The 15893-nt window shown below is 41.0% G+C and overlaps 2 protein-coding genes across 4 annotated transcripts in view; one reads left to right on the forward strand and one right to left on the reverse strand.

The window, feature by feature from the left end:
* LOC145463049 (uncharacterized) overlaps positions 1-9807 on the forward strand; it is a 12343-nt gene extending 2536 nt beyond the window's left edge. The window contains exons 1-4 of one of the 3 annotated variants that reach the window (XM_081446757.1): positions 1-1722; positions 4741-4791; positions 5768-5860; positions 6972-9806. The exon at positions 1-1722 is cut by the window's left edge and continues 2536 nt beyond it. In XM_081446757.1, coding sequence (XP_081302883.1) covers positions 1689-1722; positions 4741-4791; positions 5768-5860; positions 6972-8596 — 1803 coding nt within the window. In that variant the 5' untranslated portion in view covers positions 1-1688 and the 3' untranslated portion in view covers positions 8597-9806. The other 2 variants (XM_081446758.1, XM_081446756.1) reach the window with 2 other exon arrangements.
* Positions 9808-11974: 2167 nt separating this feature from the next.
* Positions 11975-15322, reverse strand: LOC145463793 (uncharacterized). Its single transcript, XM_081447589.1, has one exon. It carries the CDS (start codon positions 15044-15046, stop codon positions 12815-12817), a length of 2232 nt encoding a protein of 743 aa, XP_081303715.1. The 5' UTR covers positions 15047-15322; the 3' UTR covers positions 11975-12814.
* Positions 15323-15893: the final 571 nt, after the last annotated feature.

A 15893-nucleotide genomic window follows, 5' to 3' on the forward strand; every position in this document is an offset into this window, starting at 1 on the left:
GGGATATTTTTCTAAATACATTTGTTATTACATGTATGGCTGAACTGGTCTGCAATGAAAAGGAAAATTCTTCTTGGTTTTCTTAGCAGTCTGAAGTTTGCAATATGAACCACTAAGCTGGGCTGCTCACACTTAATTTTGACAAATCACATTTTCAATTCATTCCACATAATAAATTTACAGTTTTTTTTGTCAAGTAGAAATCTTTTTATCTTCATGTCTGGAGGACAATAATTTTCGGTTTAATGTTCACAAAAGGGATGCGAGAAATGTAAATTTATGTAAATGCTTTCCTTTTAGTATGCATTAACTGACACTGTATTGTGGAGACACATCAATTTATCTGCAGATAAAAAGAGCCACTATTAGTAATAACTAAAGTCGAACCTGTATTAAGCAGTCACCCTTGGGGAATGCATAACTGAACACTTAATACAGGTTGACCACCTAATAAAGGTTGTCTCAAGAAAAACAGTTGAAATACAAGTACAATCAGTGCTGAAAAGACGTTTGACCTCAAATTAGAAACATTCATTTCTGGCATTTTAATGATTTGCAAAAATAAACTAGGAAATTACTTGTTATACCTCTTGTGTTACATCATTTCAAACTGTATAAACAAGTTATTGACACCGTGTGACTGTTTAATACAGGTAAAGACAATAGAAAAAGTCCCGTTGGGACTTCACAAATGGTGACCATGACTGCGTGTTTAATAGAGGTGATTACAGTAATTAAGGGAAGTGATTTTTGGGACTTTGAAAACTGACTGCTTAATAGAGGATGACAGCTTAATAGGGTGTCGCTTAATACAGCTTCGACTGTGCTCTATTAAAGTAACTTGTTCAATCCATACTGTATAAGAGAATATTGGTCTCGCTGATTTTTTTGTGCATAAAGAGAGAACTTGACCAATGTTTCTCTGACCTCCTGCTCCGTCAACAGCTTGCGCTAGTTCAGTCTGTGTTTCTTTTGAGTTTTAGTATAAATCTACTGGCATTCTCTGATTTGCAATGCTACCCACTATCTATTCTGTGATAGATAGTGAGTAGCATAGCAGCATGCCCTACTGGTAGATTTATACTAAAACAATTAGCTTATTTGCTCTCGATTTCTATTGTGCGATAGTTGACTCAGGCTGCACCCTTGTCAACTATCATGCGATAGAAATCTCGAGCTCATAATCTAATTGTTAAATAGATTAATAATGAAACAAATTAATTTTAAAACAATCAGTGTGCCTATTTTCTTTGTGCCATTTTCTAATTTATTAGACAAATGTATAATTGAGAAAAATACTGTAAGAACAGGCAGTGACTGTTAGTATTAATTTGCACTTCAATGCAAATTAATAATTAATCTGTAAGATGGCCTGCTCTCAGCCAATCACTGTGAATGAAGTAATTTCTTAAGTCGTGTATAATTTAAACCTGCTTTAATCTCTTTAAATCTGTTTAAATCTGTTTTAATACAACATTTTAATCTCTACCCAGTACATTTTATTGTTTATTTCTACTTGGAATTCTCTGAGTATCCTGGCCAATTTGAAGGTAATTGTACTTACACAGATTACTAGTGGCTTCTGACACATACCCAATTCTTTTTTGTTTCCCCCTAAAATGTAGAATTACTGAAGCTTTGAGAAAAGAAGTAGCTAAAAGTCTTTTTTTGGTCTGGTATTTGTTCCTATGGGTTGTGGCTCCTCAACAGCAACTAGAACAGGTATGTCAGATACGTAAGATAATGATCATTACTGACAGTATGAGAACAAAATTAAAAATAAAAAGATGTCACTAGGAAACTGACTTTATTGCACACATTTTATCTAGAAAATGAAGCAAAATCCAGCGAAAAAGATTCAGGACATTGTTAACAGTCAGCTCAGAAACAAACTTGCAAGCAAAATTCGGAGTTGTTTTGGCAAATTATGTTCAATTTTAGCCAAAATTTATTGCTGCCGCCCTTTTTACATGGAGCCTTACATGTGTGAGTACATGTATAGGTTATCTTGTTGCTTGGTAACATTTCAAGATTGTTGTTAGATACCAGTTGACATACTTTTAACCAACTTGATGTAAGCCTGGAGTAAACATTTGGTTGAATCTTGACCTCCCAGTTTTGGCACAGTCATGTGGATTTGCTTCAGTCTGCAAAGTGTCTAATCAATCAATATTGTAAGAAGAGTCTTAAGGGAGGGTTTCACAGTTCGGTGCATGTCTCTAAATCAAAACACTTTTGTTTGCTTCTTACATGTATCAATGTTATCACTTCAAAACCCCCACTCAGATGTAGTTTGAATCTGTAATCACACTTCTATAGTTAGTCGTGGCAGAATGACGGGTGACCCAAATTCTTAGAAGATTTCAGTGGATTTTACAGACACTGTCAACCGTTGAATAAGTGTTGACCTGTGTGATTTATTCTATGGTGATGATTTTACAGCTATTTGCATGTGAAATTAGGTAATTTGCTTATGATTGGTTCATAAACAATGAAAAACTGGGCCTGTGCCAAAAAGCGTGCACAGGGGAATAAATAATACAGGCATGTGCCGAACTGTGAGACTCTCCATTTAAATTTTGCTGACTTAGTTTTATTAATAAAGGGGATTCCCTTGAATTACACTGCACATTCTTGTGTACAAATTTTCAACAAACAACATCAGATAGGATGAGTGCATACCATTTGACAGCATTTGAAAACTTTCCAGTCAAGGGGAATGTTCCATTTCATTTCCCACCAAAACAAAATGCAAAATTTCAACTAGGAGCATAGGAATGCTATTGAAAGGCAAAATTATGAAACAGTGATTTTCTGACCATTCCAGTAACTCTGAAGGTATTTCATTTTTTTTTTGAAAATTTCTGTTGGTATTGGTTTCCCATCGGGAAAACCAGTTTTTTCATGCAAATGGAAAGTGTCCAGTTTCAAAGTCTTGGTTTCTTTTGCAAAGCTAACAAAGAAAGTCTCATTTTCCCTGGAAAACATGATGTTAGTCTCACTGTCAAATGGAGAATGCAAAGTTTTTGATTGTGCAGTTCCTTAGAATATTCTATACTGTGAGCAGTCTCTCTTTTCCTCAAAAATCAGTGGGGAAGAACGCAAAACAACTAAGTGTGCAAGCGTCACTGTGAGCATGACTTGCGAACGGCGATGCCGTGAGCCGCCAGTAGTGCGGGTGTTGGGAGACAAGCAAAAAGAGAGACTGCAATGGTTTCATACAACATTTGTGTGAATGCTACTTTGATAGGTCGCATCAGTGACACCTTCGTCCTTTTTTGAATATGACACTCTGGTGTCTAATTTTTTACACGAAGATTCCTATTGAAACTATATCCAGATATCCGGTAAGATGTGATGAATGGTTTGACAGATTGCGGCTGAAACCAGACCTATGATCTCTCAAAAATTTCCATAGTGCTTGGTCAAACGGCTCTATTCTACTTTAAAGTCCTCCTAACACCACAGTCCTTGAAAAACAAGTATGAAGCATAAAACTAGTAAAAAGGTTGCAAGATTGAAATTCAAAATAGAGCGCAAATGTCATGAACTGCAGGAGTCGCACCATAGGAGACAAACATTACAACAGAGTTTGGCGTGCGCTGCCCGTCACTTATAAAGGTTACTGACAAATGTGCATCATAACTTCGTAGTTGGACCAATAGAATCACTCGGTCACCAGAGTGCTGGGCATTCAAGATGTTGTATGAAACCATTGCAGTCTCCCTTTTTGCTTGTCCTCCGATGCCCGTGCTACCAGCGGCTTGCAGCATCATGTTTGCGGCTCGCATGTCACGCTCACAGTCATACTCGCACGCTTACTTGTTTATCCATTCTTCCCCACAGTTTTCAAAGAAAAGAGAGACTGCTCACAGTCTAAGAACATTTATACCCACCGCCAAGGTCATTGGCCTAAAATTTGAAGGAAATGAAATTTTAAAGGAGTGGGGTGGGGAGTTCGTTCCAAAAAGCCTTTCTTGGGAAGGGTATGGATATTTTCTCGAACAAGACAGTTTTGATTCACTACTCCTTCAATTCTTTAGCATCTTGAAGTAAAATTTAACAACAAGTTAATTTTATTACTAATTAAAAGTAAATGTTTGCATATGGCACTCCAGTGTATTTTGTCATAAAATACCGTCATAAAACAGCTCTTTTTTTTCTTGGAGTATATGATGTATCCCCTGGGAGTGGGAGGCACCATGGCCTCTCAAGATTAGTGTGCTGGACTCTGGGTTCACCCACTTCACTGATCTGGGTTGGAGTCCTGGCCACTGGGTCACTGTGTTGTGTTCTTAGGAAAAACATTATACTCTCACAGTGCCTCTCTTTACTCAGGTGTATAAATGACTGTACTGGCAAATTGAATGCTGGGTTAACCCAGCATTGAATGGGGATGGTTAGGTGGTAGGTTTACTGAGTAGGGGACTTAGTGTTCTTAATTTGTATGCCCACCTGCCTTGATCATGGCAAATCTGTAAAATAAAACCAAAAAAGTAAAATAACCCTGTGATGGACTAGCATCACATCCAGGATGTAGAGTAGAAATATGCCGTGGCCACTTTGTGCTATAGAAACTGAAGATAACCACCGGCGCGATGGGCCATTTGCTTCATTTAGCACTGAATTAAGCCCTTTTACTTTATGGGGACCAGATTTGTCAGGTGTTCCACCATAAGATTGTACTCGGTAATTAATATTATGCAGACAATTAACTTTCATTGTTATTATTTTCATCAGCTGGACAGCCAGCTCCTAAATTAAAGAGAATTAACGAAGAGGAAGAAAATGGTAAGTTACAGACAGTCTGTCTAAGAGATGGGTGTCTTGAATACCTGGGCTTGGTTGTTCAAAAGAGCATTAAGCTAACTTTAACTGGCTGTTTATCCAAAGGTTAGCTGTATGCTAGCTTTGAACAACAAAACTAACAGGCCCCAGTTGTTTAAAGTGTGCATAACACTATGCACTGGATAAATCACTATCCAGTGACAGTGTATGTAGTTTGTTTGACCAACACTTACCCGTAGGATAGCAATTTATCCAGTGGGCAGTGTTATCCAACCTTTAAACAACTGGCCCCAGGAGGTTTTATGTTAACCTCATATTAAATAGATTTTAACCCTTGGATTGAGAGCCCCAGTTCTAGGGCTGGTCATTTGTGTCTTGTTCTTGGACAAGACACGTAACTGTGACAGTACCTCCCATTCCCTCCTGGGGTTATATTCATTGTTACCGGTGAACTGTTATGTGGTGAACTATTGGCAGCATCAGAGTAACCTGGGGGAGTGCATGTAATGTGTGTGTGTGGCGGGGGGTGGGGTGGGGGGTGAGAAACCCCAGATCCTTGAATTGGGAGGGGAGGGTAGAGGAAGAAGGAGTGAAAGGTATGGGCTGGAGAAACTTTAGTTAAACACTTCCAAACCCTCGTACACATATATTTCATATCTACCCAGTTTTATGAGGTGATGTCCGATAAGATTGGTCTATCACTTTCAGGTATTACCCAATCAGGGTTGGCAGTGAAGAGTCAGTCTACGAAATACTTCGGATCTTTTTCTTGCAAGAACATCGTGAAAATTTCACTTGTCTTTCAGTTCAAGGTTGAAAAGAAAACAGTTTTCCTTGCGATTGCTATGCATTTGGTGGTACCTCAAGTTGATAATGTTTTCTATTCTCATCACCTGTTTGAATGACAATGTAAGGAGAAATTTGATGTGGATCACTCTTGAGGATGAAAGAGTTTTTATTACCTTTATCATTTCAACAGCTAGCCAGTCATCTTCTAGACAAAAGTTATCGTCACGTCCTGTTACAGAGAGCAATGGACATGCAGGGAGGGTTAGAGAGAACGAGGGAAGTGGTGAGTTTATCTGCTGTCAAGTTGTAGCTGATTAACTGAGAAGTGAAGCTTCCGGAAAACTTTAAGGAAGAGTCTTATTGACTTAATCACGACTTTAGTGTTCACAATTCTCGAATCTGATTGGATACCAGCAGGCCCTGGATTATTGATTGACTGATTGATTGATTAATTGATTAATTGATTGATCGATGGATTGACTGACTGATTGACTGATGGATTGACTGACTGACTGATTGACTGACTGACTGATTGACTGACTGACTGATTGATTGGACGGTTAAATATGTGTCATGCCTTTGTAATTTCATAGTACGCGTCAAATTTTGTGTGCGTTGTTGTGGGAAAGGCGAAGTCAAAGAGGCTAAAAAAGTCTTTTACTCTATAAAATCCTCAAGCTAGTAGTCTTGATTTGTTCCCTTCAAATTTACGGAAACGGTTACGATTAAAAATTTCAACTGGGTCGGAATCGGGTCGGGAAAATGAGCTATGGCCAGTGCCATCCCTGTTCACACAACTTCACACAACTATATTACTCGATAATTATATAACTCTGTGAGCTTAGTTCCAATTCATCTATGACTTCATATTGTTTTCAGATAGTGTAGCCAAGAGTTTCTGCTTTTAAGAGTGGATTTTTTTCATGCGTTGCAAAGATAGTCCTACAAGAGCAAAGCTTGTAATCGCTGTAGCGGCACTTAACGTGAACAACACGCTGAAAAAAGTTGCACGTCTTTGTTTTGGTGTTAAATCTGATTAGAGATGCAATCTTGCTCTGATTGGTCAGAGGATTTCAGAAAAAGCCTAGCATAGTTAATAGATGAAATGGCCTCCATTGTAGCTCACCAAGAGTGTCTCTGTACCTCAGTGATTAGAGTGCTTAACCGGGATCTGCGAGGCCATGGGTTCCAACCTTTCCGGGGACTGAGTTTTTCTTTGCCTCATGCTCCTGGCAACATTTCATCTTTATTATAGTGGTTGTTACTCGATTTCAACTCGATTTGATTTTTTGGGGATTTTTTGTTGTTGTAATTTTTATCTCGACTTGATTTTAACTTGATTTGAGTACACATTTTGTTTACAACCTTGTGTTGTTGTTGCTTCATCTTCACAGGTGACGAGTCTTCTACAAAGCAGTCGGGTAAAGTTGTGACGCCGCCTTCCTCAGCCAATGGCCATGTCCCTGATGATTCACAAGGGAAACCTGCGAACGGCAGTGGAGTCTTGGCGAGTGACGAGCAAACGAACGAAGAGACTGAGAGAGGTACTGCAGACGGTGCGCCCCGTGTCGAGGAAAACGCCGATGAGCTTGAAAATACGGCGCCTGAAAATAGCGCGAGTTCCGCGCAGGAAAATCAATCTAGAAAGGAAGAGTCTATCGAAGACGCAGCACCCTTGTCTAACGACAAGGCTACTGCTGAGTTGGAACAGCCTGTTGTTATGATAAACGATGCGGCGGTGGGCGAGGTTGATGGTCCAAGTGGGTCAGATGGTAATGATGTAAAACCTGAAGCTGTCGAGGGAAAACCGAGTGGAATGGAGGACGTTTCTCTTGGTGACGAGGCTGGTGTAGGGACTGCTGGGACCGATCTGGTTCAAAACAAGGTTGCTAGTGAAGCTGTCGAGGGAAAACCGAGTGAAATAGAGGACGTTTCTGTTGGTGGCGAGCCTGGTGTAGCGGCTGCTAAGAACGACTTGGTGCAAAACAAGGTTGCTAATGAAGTCAGCTTATCTGGCGAGACTGAAACGGGTCCTTCGCTTCATGAGACTAATACTGCGAGCGCAACTTCTGGCATTGATAGTGGCGCAGCTGAAACTGACATAGCGCAACACAGGGTTGCTAGTGGAGGCAGCTTATCGGGAGAGATTGAAACTGACCCTGTAGTTGATCAGTCCAAGAGGGCCAGTATAGCTGCAAGTGAGCGTTCTTCTGCGCCTTCCGACAACGATGTGAATTTATCACGTCAAAATCGTGGATCTGTTGAGCTGGATTCTGTATCACCCGCTACTCAGGAAGGTGCGCAACCTATTCAGCTAAGAGAAATCTCTCAAGAGGATTCTGCTTCGTTCGCACAAAAAGAGAGCTCATTTCCTGTCGAAGCTTCAGGATCTCAACTAGCAGAAGCCTCTAGAAAGGATTCAGTTGCGCTCGACAGGAAAGACAGTGTTGCTGCAGCCAATCACGATTTTGCGGTGAAGAGTGACAGTATTCACGAACGAATATGCACTTTAACGGCGAGTGTTCTAATAGGTTCTTTAGACGACCCACAGGGTGAACGAACTGTCACTTTACACGGGTCTGTGTATCGTCTACCCGGCCTGACCACGCCCAAACCCGGCGACAAAATCGGATTCGTCACAGGCGACGTCACTTCTACCTCTGTCGACAATGAATCGAATAACAAGGTAGCCACCCTCCGGGGCGATCTTTTGGCCGTTTCTGGAGACGCGGCGTCGCACGGGCAGATCGCGACCGCGTCAATAGACGTGTTGTCTTGTGCAAACGGGGAAAAGGTAGCTACAATTACCGCAGACGTTGCTCCGAATGACGATTCGGATAGCGCGTCTGGAGTCATTTCAGGAGAAGTTCTCGGCGCGTCCGAAAGTGGTTCATACGATGAGAAAATTGGAACTTTAGCGGGCAAGGTTGTCACGTTGACTTTTGACGAAGACACAATCTCTATTAACAGCTCAGATGGAGAATTTCTGAAACAAAGGAGAGAAAGCTGTTTTATTTGAATCAAATCAAGGCGTACTTTCCATTTTTTCATTAGCGGATCTCGTTTGAATTAATCGTGTTTCCTAATTTTTTTTTCACGCAAACTCGGAACTTTTGAAAACGCTTTCTTTGCCTTTTCTTTATACTATCAGCATTTTGTTTTTTTTTTTATCTTTTCAAAAGAAATACAATTAGTGTAATAAGCTTACGTGAGCTTGTGGTTACAGGGCTTAATATTTATTCACAATTTAATGAAAGTGAAACAGTATTTAATATATTTTTGTTGAATTATAATTTTCGCCAGGCGGATCAGTCTCGGAATTGAGAGATGAATTGAACTGTAGGGTAAGGCAAATGTATTCACACGTTTAATGTATAGTGCTCCTAATATTTTAGTTATTATCCTAACACACTTTTAAAAAGACATCAGTTATAAATTGCCCCGAATGTTCATAGTTCAAGAATGGTGCACCAGCTTAGCTAACAATTGTTCATATAATATTCCATCAATTCAATATAATTCCGTATTAGAGTGTAAAATTTTCCTTACTTCTTGGATTATGCGTATGTACATTTAATAAAAAGAAAGCAACCACAGGCTATATGTTTGTCTTTCGTTGAAACAAGAACTTCACTGTACTTGGGACAGAGAACTCGGAGAGATATTTGGTTGAATTAGATCGTCCCTTGGAGCTTGAGTTCACCTGCGCTATGCGTTCCTGCAAAACCCGCAAGTAATTCCCATGTAAAATTAGTAACCGGCTGGCGAACTTCCATCAATCACTGATTCATTCGTTCCTAGGGCTTTGTTCCGCCATGCCCACACCGCGGCTCAAAAACAATTGAAAAATAGCCTGCGAGCCACGGGACTGGTCTCGTAGATCCATGGAAAAGTGACCAGAGAGATCCCTCGATCCTTTAATCCTTTGGAACACAATTCTAGGAATGACTAGCTGCTATTAGAGATTCCAAGGAGCTCACATTCCTTCCCCGTCGAGCCTAATAACACAATCACGTCAACTCGCTGAGGATTTTGGACGAGGTGTCACGACCACCAACATTCCAGTTAAGAACTATCCTAACCCAGGAGATCACACCAAACGAAGTAGTGTTGGCATATTCGCCATGCACCAAAACTTGTGATATTGTTACTACCGGTGATAAAATCCCTTCCGCAAGCTATGCAGTCACTCCTCGTAGACTGGATTTGCTAAAAGACCAGTTAGCTATTAGTCTCCCCTTGCGTGACGATGCTAAAAACGGCTGCGAGGGAGACTAGCTAGGTATCGGTACGAGTCTTACGATGATCTATTTAAATAAATTAAATAACTAAGGGCGACCTGAAGGTTTGATATCGCTCTCTCGATGAATTGGGGGAGGTGCGGCTGTGGGTAGATGTTTTTTCAATTTTTCTACCAAACAAAGACTACGACCGCGCTTTAAGCTTTTGGAAATGCATTGTGGGAGGCCACGTGACTTGCAAATGGCTTCGGGTAATGCCTGGTACCGAGCCCGTGGATCAAACATGGCTTCGGCGGGACGGACAAATTTTGGTCTTCAAAGATTCCACGATACAAAGGTAAAGTTGCGATTTATTTCTGATTTATTGTGTCCGTTTTATCTGTGGGACTGTTCTTGAAGATCGAGGGTGCCTTTGCTGGAACATTTTAAGCAAAGTGTCTTAAAAATACGATAATTCCCGACGGAAGGTAACTTCATCGAAACTTCAAGCATTGTAATTTTTAAAGCTGAACTTCGATAAACTGCAAAACTCTGTTCTGATAAGCTTAGTGTATTGTCGATCGGCAGTTCAGCATTGTAATGATAGATATGAGAGCCTTCTGCAGATAAACATGTTGGTGAGAACATTTTATTTAGAAAACGCCGGCACTAGCTGTGCTTGCAGAAAATTATGGATGATACATCAATAACGCTTGGCTTGTATTTTGATGACCTTTGATAATGCCACTCATTTTCGAATGTTTACGAGTTGTTTGGCAAAGAAGAGAGTCATCACTTCTTGCCACTAGAAGAAATTAGCCTAGAAAAGTGAGAAACAGAAACGTATATTTTACAAGAAGACATTATTCGTGTTTTGTAATGGCCCGAATTGTCTGAGATAGGCCAAAAGTACTTGACCTTTCGTGACCTCGAATAAAATCGTGTTTACATGGGTTTACAAGCAGCGTTTTATATACCACAAAAATTTATCTAATTCTGTCCATTCAGTGAATTGAAGTTACGAAGTGTCACAGGACATTGCATCCCATCACTTTGAATCGTTCTTGACTTTTTCAAATTGCCCTAAGCTCTGACAACTCCAACCCATTCATTTCCTTACAAACCCGCCAAATGTTATTTTTCAAAAACTCTAAAAGCTAGAAACGTGACCTAGAAACCTTCACAGAAAATTTATGTTCGGATGATGAACACTGTAAATTAATGTGACATTTAAAAGCAACGTTAAACTGGTTAGTACTCTAGCTGGGCTCCGGATCGAGCGGTCCGGGTTCGAACCCTGACTGGGGTCATTGTGTTGTGTTCTTGGGCAAGACACCTTACTCTCACACTGCTTCTCTCCCGGGGCGTAGCCAGGATTTTTTAAAGGAGGGTCACACTGTGTGAAAGTGACGGTACTCACCTGATTGTCCTGTCGTTTTCGTCACCTGTTGTAGGTTGTTTGCTTAAAAAAGGCTTACTAAAGCGGGGGAAACGGGCATCCCAGGAACCCCCCCCCCCCACTAGCGCAGCGTCGCCCCCTGTTCTCCACCCAGGTGTATAAATGGGTACTAGCGAATTTCATGTGGGGAGGGCTGGGGCAGCTTTATTTCTACAGTGTGGCCTACCGTCCACACTGATCCATCACAAAATCGGAGCTTTTCGAAAACGCTCTTCAAACTGGAGGAATTTGAAATCGCTGGCTTTGCGTCTTAGTGTACATGAGGGCGGAAATTATTTTGAAAACGGAGCTTTTCGGAAATGATGTAGTGAAGATAATCATCCGATTTCTCTGACCGAGTTTTCCTCACACACAAATCCAATATGACTGGTGATTGTTACGTTTTGAAATTCCCCCCCCCCCCCGCGTCGTGTGGACGGAAAACATTTGATGCGCTTTCAGAGTGAAACCTCCGTTTTCAAATTTCTCCAGCGCAGTGTGATCGGGGCCTCACTTGGCGACTTGAAAATAAAGGGGCAGATGGAAAACAGAACGATTAAAAGGCAGTGTATGTGTTCTTTGTTTTAGACACCTGTCTTTCCTTCCAGTGCAATTTACATGATTGTTATCAAATCAGGTAAGCCGTAGACAATCTATATTCACTTCCTTAGCTTTATTGTTAGAAAGTGTATTTTCCTTTGAATGAAACACTCCGTTCACAGTTTTTATCCTTCGTTTATTCGCGCCTACACCGTTGTTCTCGTGTTAAGATCTGTCAAATGTTAATGGTGGACATAATGTAGACTGTTTAATATATTTCTTATAAAATCTAACTGATTCTCTTAAAATAAACTCTAAGCTGCAATAGTCTCGATTTCAGCCTCTCCCAAAAGAAGACAAAATACTTAATATATTCAAAAATACACAAGTTTATGTCTTTATTTTTAAACTTTACTTCGTTGAATTGATGAATTGGCAACACTTAAAAATAGTTTAACTTCAGCCTAATTTATTGACTATACCGTCAGAAACTGAGTTTTGTGAAATAAAACTAGTGTGCTTATATCGGCGAATCCACCTTCATGATACACACGTTTTTCTTCCCAGGGGTATTTGGAATAATCCAGTAACAAAAACTAAGAATGAAATATTTTCGTTGCGTTGGTAAGTCTTAAGGCCAAACAGTGACGCACGTCCATGCACTTACGACTCCGTTTTGACAAGCCTTTAGAAAGCTTAACTTTTTGCCATTCATTCTGAACTTTTAAAAGATTAATTGGCTCTGAAATAAACTCTTTAACAATTTTTAACTCGGCAGCTATAGCAAAACATATTTCAATTTTTTTTTATTCTTTAATATCATGAATTCTTAAATAAATACGTCATAGAATTCGTTGATGAATTGGAAACATTAAAGACTTTTAGTGCAGAACGAGTAACATTTTAACTTTTAGGGTGAGTTGACCACTGAAACAAATTTCAGTAGCTGAATATTCGTACGTCAACCATATTAGCTTGAGCAATTAGACAGAGTTGCATTTCGCCTTTAGACGTACCTAAACAATGCAGTTGTTCCGAGCTAAAAATTACATTTTCCCACGACGTGCGCTGCTTTGTATTTTTCTCTGTACCGATGAAGTTGTCTGTTAAAGGTGTTATTATTCAGCTCGATAGCCATGTGAACTTGTTGAAGCCAGCGTTTCTTCCTGAAAGTCATTGCAACACCCATGCTTTCTTTCGCTGCCTCGTGCATGTCTTGTCCAGTGACACTGCTGTACAAGCGGGTTGACTGCAGGCTCAAATCCTCGCTGGACGCAGCTCTACGGCGCTGATTGGCGCTGTGAAGACGTTTCGTTGTGTAAAGGGAACGGGTTCTTCGGCGTTGTTTATAGACCAGGGCTCCGTCGCTTTTTGAACTCTTGGCGGATTTTGATTTTGTTTTAACATAATCGTCTGTTCTCAAGTGATTGACACTCGAATCATCTCCTCGAGGTTTAATTGGTGGTATCTTGTCAGTGGTTTTATTCTCTGCGTTATTTGTTTCCTCCCTTTTCGTGTTTTCAGGTTTGTTGCCTCGCCTTTCCGAACTCACCGCGACTTCTTGCGTGACAAAAAAGTCACGTTTATTCGATCTCTGAAAATCATCGGAAATTTGAATATCTATATTTTTGTCGCTTTTGTTTACGCCAACCAAGCTGGTGTTTGTTGAAATCAGTGGCATACTCTCGCGAAGTTCTTTTCGCGATTCGCCGCTCGTTTGTTTTTCTTTGTGCGACTGGCAAAAACACAAGATTTCTTCTTCGCCTTTGTCTGAAGGCTCCTTCCACCTGTATGCTTTGTACTGGTTCGTAAACGCGCTACGTTGCTCTCGATTCGCATTCTTAATTTGCAACTTGTCCCTCATGGTGGTTTCAAGTTTCGATATTTCGCCATGGTAACGTTGTTTCGAAACAGACAGAAGCAAGCAGTTAGTACAAGTCGACTTGTCGTTGTTCGCTTCCTCATTCGATTCACTTGAACAGTTCCCCGAATCAGCTTTGTCGTCTTTTTCGCCATTTTTATTTAAACCCTGAATCTCACCGCTTCCCGTTACTGAATTACCATATTTATCTTCCTGTGCTGAAGTCAGAGCTGCACCTGTCGGCGGTTTGTTTTTCACACTTTTAAGTGCCAACGAAAGCTGTAATTTCGAGGTGCCAGCCTGCATATTTTCCCCGAAGCCATCAATTTGTACCTTTTGCCCAACCACTGCATTCCTATAAGTTCTGTTTTCCATTGCTAGAAGAAGCGGGTTGGGTGAATGCTTGTGAAAGACGATAGCTCGATCTCTTGCGCGCTCACACCATTTCCTAACACGCCAATATATACCCAGTGTGAGACCGGACGTGCTTCGAGAGCGAAACTGCTCGGCAATAAGCAGCTTAAAACACTCGGTTTTCTTGTACCTGCGTGCGATATTACACGGTGTCAGACCGTTGCCGTCCTTGGCGAGGATGCAGGCGTAGTTATGATGAATGAACTTCTGCAAGCAGTTGAGGCTGCCGTGCTGGGCTGCCTCGTGAGCTGGGGTTTTGAAGTGATCGGGGTGTACGGCTTCCTTGTTACACCACTCTCGTACTGGATGCTCGCCGACGGGCTCGTCGCAGCGCGCACCGCTTTTGATCAGCTGAGCAGCGAGTTGAGTGTAGTTGAAATGAGCCGCGATGAACAACGCGACGCGAAGTTGATACTTAAACACTAGCGGGTCATCGTGTATGCTTACCATGTGTTTCATGGTTGGGGTGAGTTGACCCAACGTTGCGGATTGCAGAAACGCGCTCCAGCCATTCCACGTTTCCAAACGGACCGTGTCTCCGTAATCGATGGAATATTTCTTCAACGGATGACAGTCATACATCTCTTTCCCTTCGGCGGACACGAGACGGAAAACACTGACGTGTAATCCTGTTTTTTCTGTGATCATCGTTTTTAGAGTACCAACCGTCGTCTCCCACACGTCAAACCATTCTGTAAATCTAAGCGTTTCGTTCGAATGCGAACAAATCACATTGAGGTACGTTTTAACGTTTTCTTGCAGTTCACATCGAAGCGTCGCGCCAGGTGGAATGCTGATATCCGTGAAAATCCAGTCGTCTTCCATGTTTGATCCGGCGTAGTTGATCGCCATAAGCATATCGTTCTCGCCATCTTCGTTCTGTACCGTGTCCAAATCGAGTTTCTTACGAAGGATGCTCTTTATATCGCTTACAGTCTGGCCAACTTCTACGTCTAGTAGGTATCTTGTGCCATCAAACAGCACGAAAACTCTCATGGTCTCGTTATTTTTTAAAAATAAACACCGTAGTCGTCGTGAATATGCGATTCCCGAGCGGACAAACGACTGTAAACGAGATAGAGTTTCATCGCTAGGAAGCAACGACTTAAAATGCTTTAAAACATTAATATTTCATTGAAGTGCATCGAAGCTTGCCTTTGTGACGTGAGACATTCATAAGCCGAAAGTGGTGCAATTAACAGCTTAAATAATTAACACACATTGCTGACCAATAGCGCCGGATTTACGCAAATTTGTGGAGCTTTGTTGCCCAAGCAAGAAATGCAAATTTGGTATACGAAGAAAGGAGCCTGAAATGTTTAACAATGAAAACAGCTTTATTGTGTATTGTGTTAGGTGTTTTAGTACGTTCACACAAACTGGTGTTTCCGCTTAAGGGTAATAACTCATTCGACGCTTTTTGGATGTCAAAAGTTTTACAAGTTGTTTGTTTTGCTTCTTAAAATTCAGGCGAAAAGAAGATCATAATCTGACATTCTTAACGCATGGAGGAGCTCCAAATTTTGTGCAGTCAAAGATTAAGCGTGTTTCTGACGGCCAAGCCAATAAAAAAGTACAAAAGCCGTCAAAAATTCGACAATACACGGATTCCAGCTCACATTATTAGCAAGCCTTCAGAACAAAAGGGTCAATTAGAAATGGGCTTTATTGACATCTATTGATTGTTGTATTTATGCAGACTTACAAGGCATACACCTTGCTTCAGGTTTTGATTGAACTCAATTATTAACTACCTACCAGATGCTGTACACAAATTTCGTGAACTGACCAGTTTTCCACTGTTTCACTGTTTTCATGGCAATGGCACAGCACTTTCGGTTCC

This window comes from Orbicella franksi, chromosome 12, assembly GCF_964199315.1.
Source record: "Orbicella franksi chromosome 12, jaOrbFran1.1, whole genome shotgun sequence".
Lineage (NCBI taxonomy): Eukaryota > Metazoa > Cnidaria > Anthozoa > Scleractinia > Merulinidae > Orbicella > Orbicella franksi.